General features: G+C 61.5%; 1 protein-coding gene and 1 long non-coding RNA gene across 2 annotated transcripts; one reads left to right on the forward strand and one right to left on the reverse strand.

Annotated features, from left to right (window-relative positions):
* LOC113409411 lies at positions 1 to 1,251 on the forward strand. The gene is made up of 2 exons (XR_003370530.1): positions 1 to 56; positions 380 to 1,251. It is a non-coding gene; the product is annotated as an uncharacterized LOC113409411 (long non-coding RNA).
* A 639-nt stretch (positions 1,252 to 1,890) lies between these two features.
* Positions 1,891 to 4,775, reverse strand: LOC112107220 (ceramide kinase-like; the record flags this gene model as incomplete). Its single annotated transcript, XM_026663288.2, has 4 exons — positions 1,891 to 2,206; positions 3,185 to 3,384; positions 3,791 to 3,990; positions 4,687 to 4,775. Coding segments are annotated over 4 exons (553 nt in total), but the record flags the coding sequence as incomplete, so codon positions are not given.
* Positions 4,776 to 5,040: the final 265 nt, after the last annotated feature.

Consider the following 5,040-nt stretch of genomic DNA (forward strand, 5'->3'; position numbering starts at 1 on the left):
CTGCTGCACAAGATCGAGTCTGAGAGGATCAAACCAATCCCGTACTGCTACGGCAGGTGAGGCCCCAGGGCACTGCGCTGGGCAGCAGGCACGGTGGGCACTGGGCAGGGGGTGCTGTGGGGCCAGCAGGAGCCCTAACCCTGACCGGAGAAGAGGGAGAGATGCCGTGGGGCCTGGCAGGGCATGAGCCTGACTTAGATGGGAGTTAAGCTTCTAGAAAGGCGAGTCTCCGGCTGGAGCTGCGGAGGAAGGAGGTGAATGATTGGGGAGCTGGGGGGGGGGGGGCTGCCCTACCCCACCTCCCGTAAGGACCCTGTGCCCCACACTTGTCGGCAGGGCTGCCTGTGGGCACTAACCTGGGGGTGTTGCTCTTTCCCAGCCGGGGCCCACCCGCGGCAGACGAGCTGATGAAGAGAGTCGGGTTCCAGTACGAGGGCACCTACCGCTGGGTGAATCCGCACAAGCTCTGAGCCAGGGGCCAGCTGCTGCCTCCCCAGAGCAACCCTGCTTCTCGCCCTGGGGGGTCTATCTGCTCCGCTCGCTGCTCCCCCTCCTCCAGGGGCACCTGGGGTGGGGACGTGTGGCTGGGGGCCGAGAGGGAAGGGGAGAGTTGGGTATGGGTGGCCAGCAGAGACAGGCAGGGTTGGGGGAGCTGGGGACGGGGTGGGGGGGACTGGCAGAGAAGGGCAGGGATGGGAGAGCTGGGTAGGGTGGGGGAGGCTGGCAGAGAAGGCCAGGGAGGGTGGAGCTGGGCACTGGGGATATGTCCTGGACAACCAAATGGGTTGCGATTTCTGTGGCCCCCCACCCCCCTCCAGTGGGCCCAGGTCCTAGTTCACCCAGGTCTCCTACAGCCCCCACCCAGACACTAACCCCCCACCCATCTCATCTACACCTTCCTCCAATACCCTACAGCTCCCTGGGTCTGGATTCCCTGCCCCCTCCAGATGCACTCCAGCCAGGTCCCTACCCCGCACTGGGCCTAGATCCCCTTCTCCACCCACATCCTGGGACCACAACTGGGCCGGGCACGGCCTGTCGTGTTTACAGCCCATCTCGCTCCCCGCCCCTGCCCTAGGCTCTGGCCCCACACTGGGTTGAGGGAGCTGAGAGCCTCTGGCTTCGGTGGGGCCGACTGCCGCCACCTCGCCCTGGACTCTGCTTGCTTTGCTGCTGAGACATTCCAGCCCCGCCACAGCCCTGGGGCTTTTGTAAATGGCGCCGTTTTGTAAACAGAGATTGTTGGAATCAGCCTTGGCCCCGTGCTCTGTCTGTCCAGCTGCTGCGTCATGTGCCCTTTGGGGGTCTGACAGCTTGTTACCGGAGCGTGGCCCTGCCACCCAGCTCTGCTGGGTGTTGCCTGGTAACTCGGACGGCCCTAGTGATAGCCGCGGGGGGGGGGAATCGGCATTAAAGCAGAGGCCAGTCTCCATCCGTGCCCAGGGCTGCCCCCCACCCCCGCAGCCTGTCGGGGAATGTCCTGCTGCCTACCCCCACCACAAAGGCACCGGATGCCCCTGGTGGAAATCAAACACAGCCAAGCGGGACCTGTTCTCCCTTTATTTGTGACTGAGCTGCTTTTTTAGAAGCCCCCCACCCAAGTTCTCTATGTGCCCCCCATCGTTCCCACTCCCCCAGCTACATTATATCTGTCTCCACTTACCCCCGGGGTCTGGGCTACACTACAGCGTTAGGTTGACCCAAGGCCGCTTACGTCAACCTAACAAAGTGTCAACACTGAACTTTGGCTCCTGCCAATGTAACCACCCCACTACACCGACTGTGATCACTGCGGCGACTTCGTGCCAATGTAAGCTAACGTAGACGTGGCCCTGGTTAAACAACGTCTGCAGTGGTGGCTACTGTCCAGTCAGGCTGCGGTGGGCCTCCAGGTCGCTGCAGAGGACTGCGGGTCCCGCTCCTGTCCCCACCCCACCTCGGAGCCAGCCAGGTGCGGATGGTTTGACCCCCCACTGCTGACCCAGCATGGCACAGCTCCCTCTGGGGGCCAGGGAGCAAACAGAGGGCTCTGACACGCAGCTGTCCCTGCAGACCACAGCATCTCTGTTGCCCTGCTGGGCTCTTGGTCTCCGCTGATGGTGAGGGCACAGCCCTCTCACAGGACGCAGCTCCAGGCAGCCCCTAAACCAGGCCCATCCCCTGCTCGATGCCCCGGGCAAACAGGTGGATGAGCTGCCTGTGCACCCTGTGGACAAAAGATGGTATCAACAGGACAGCCTGGAAAGTGGGAGTGACAGAAATGGAAGGAAATGTAATAGTGCACAGGGCCAGGTCCTGCACTCAGAGACGAGCACCAAGGCTTTTTGCTACAAGTTGGGGCCTGACCGGTTGGAAGCAACAGAGGAGGAGAAACACCTGCATGGTCGATCACAGGATGACTATGAGCTGCCAATGTGACATGGCTGTGAAAGGCTAATGCGATCCTAGACTGCGGAGAAGGGTAGCACTGGAAGGGACCTCAAGAGGTCACCTAGTCCCAGCCCCTACTCTCAAGGTAGCACTGTGTAATAACTAGACAGGGGGTCGTCTAACCTGTTCTCAAAACCCTCCAGTGCGACGCCACAGCCTCCCTAGGCAATTTGTTCCAGTGTTTAACCACCCTGACTGTTTAGGAAAAACTTCCTAATGTCCAACTTAAACTGCCCTGGCTGCAATTTAAGCCCATTGCTTCTTGTCCTACCCTCAGAGGTGCAGGAGAATTAATTTTCTCCCTCCCCCTTATGACAACCTTTTATGTAATTGAAAATGCTTCTCAGTTCCCCCTCCCCCCCAATCTTCTTTTCTCCACACTAAAAAAAACCCAGGTTTTTCAATCTTCCCTCGTAGGTCCATGTTTTCTAGTCCTTGGATCAGTGTTTTGCTCTCTGGACTGTCTCCAGTTTGCCCAGGTCATTCCTGAAATGTGGGGCCCAGCACTGGAAACGGTCCTGCAGCTGAGGCCTTGTCAGCATGGAGTGAAGCAGAAGAATTACTGCTTGTGTCTTGCTTACAACAATCCTAGAGGGCAGAAAGGGACCAAACTCCCACAATCCTTTGGGAAGCTCCCATAATGCCATGGGGGGGAGCCCTGCATGCCATTGTCAAGTGGTTTTCATGGCATGGACATGGCCTGCTCTGGAGCATTTCCCCCTCCCCTCCCTTCCATGGGGCTACGGACACTCACCTGACACTGATGTTGGCGTGGGGCAGGGTCTCCCCGTCACAGCTCCAGGAGCTCAGTGGCTGCTCCCCACAGCACAGCCCCCCTAGAAGCCCCTTCCACCCCCTGCGGCTGGGCTGCTCCCCCTCCTCGCTGTCCTCCAGCTGCTTGGGGGTGAAGCGCAGGGCCCGTACCCGGTGCACACTCACAAAGGGCAGGTCAAACTGCAGAGGGAAGAGGGGTGCTGGACTGAGCGTGAGGCCTGGGGAGGGACCCAGCTCCAGGGGCCTCTCCCTGCCCCTCCTGGGGGTCATGACCCAGCCTCGCTGGGAGGGACAGCCCCATGCCCCATCCCCCCACAGTGAAGGTCAGCTGCTCCCCTGATGCTGGAGCCCCCTGGGGGCCGGACCCAGAATGGCTAGGGTGCGACCCCCACAGTGACTGCTCGAGCCTGCCCCCCTCCCACTCAGCGTTACAACTCCCCCAACCTGTTGCATGCTGACCCATGGACCCTGTTCCCACCATCTCCCTTCCCCATGGCTGTGACTCCAGGCTTGTGCACCCTCCCCGTGCCCCCAGGTCTGGCCCATGCCCCCTTCCTGGGCCCTTGGGGTCTACCCCCCCACACACCTGGTCCCGATGGTCCATGTGCCGACTCAGGTGACGCAGGAAGCCCAGGGCTGAGCACTCGCGCACCAGGATGAGGTCGGCCGTGCCGTCGGCTAGGTGGGCGCTGGGCGAGAGGCCATCGGGGCTCTTGGGGCAGGCACTGCTCATGCAGGTCAAGTTAATGGCCAGGAAACGGCCCTGCTCCCGCTGCCACTCACTGGCTGGGGGAGAGACACCGTTACTCCCAGTCTCCCTGCCCCGAACCCCCATCCCTCCACCACTTGCCGGCTGGGGGAGAGACACCGTTACCCTGGTCCCCCTGCCCCAAGCCGCCCCCCCCCCCATCCTTCCACCACTTGCCAGCTGGGGGAGAGAGACCATTACCCTGGTCCCCCAGACCCAACCCCCATGCCCATCCCTCTGCCACTCACTGGCTGGGGGAGAGACACCGTTACCCCCAATCCCTCTGCCCCAAATCCCCCACCACTACCACTTGCCAGTTTGGGGGCACTTTAAATCCCAGACTGACACTCCCCCTGGCCTGCACCAGGGAGCCAGTGCCCTTTTGCATGAGTTCAGGGGAGTCCAGTGGGTGACAGCAGCGGGGGGGGGAGGGAGTCAGAGCCAGGACTCCTGGGTTCTCCCCTGGCTCTGGGAGGGGAGTGGGGTCTGGTGTGTCAGAGTGTGGGGGGTGGGGGTGGGGGGCTGGACGCCAGGAGTCCTGGGTTCTCTCCCCAGATCTGCTGGTGCCTGTGGCTCTGGGCCCAGCTCAGCCTCCTTTTGTTGCATGTCATTGCAGGAACCCCCAGGCTGAGCTGGGTTTACAAGAGCTAGTTAGGGTGTCCCCGGCTGCTCCTGCGGCCCCAGCTGGCTTGTCAGTGCAAGGGGCAGGGACGCCTGCCCTGTGCTCAGCTCACCTGCAGCCCCAGTGCTTTCCTGCTGCGGCAGCTTCTCCTCCTCGCTGCCCCCCAGGAGCTGGTGACTAGACTCGGAGCAGACAAGGCAGCTGCAAGGGAAGAGGTTATGACAGTGAGTGTCCAGGGCCCCAGCTCCTCCACGGGGCTCAGAGCCATCCTGTAGGCGCTGGGGGAGCTGCTCCAGGTGTGACCAATGCTGCCTGAGTCTGCAGAGAGCCTGAGCCCATCACTCTGAGTGGTGGGGGAGAGCTGCCCCAAGTATGACTGACGCTGCCTGAGCCAATCACTGTGAGGGGGAAGGAGCTGCTTGAACATTTAATGGATGCAGATTAATTTGTGGGTGGGACAGGAAGT

Source organism: Terrapene carolina, unplaced genomic scaffold (assembly GCF_002925995.2).
Source record: "Terrapene carolina triunguis isolate 2854851 unplaced genomic scaffold, T_m_triunguis-2.0 Scaffold33132, whole genome shotgun sequence".
Taxonomy (NCBI): Eukaryota; Metazoa; Chordata; order Testudines; family Emydidae; genus Terrapene; species Terrapene triunguis.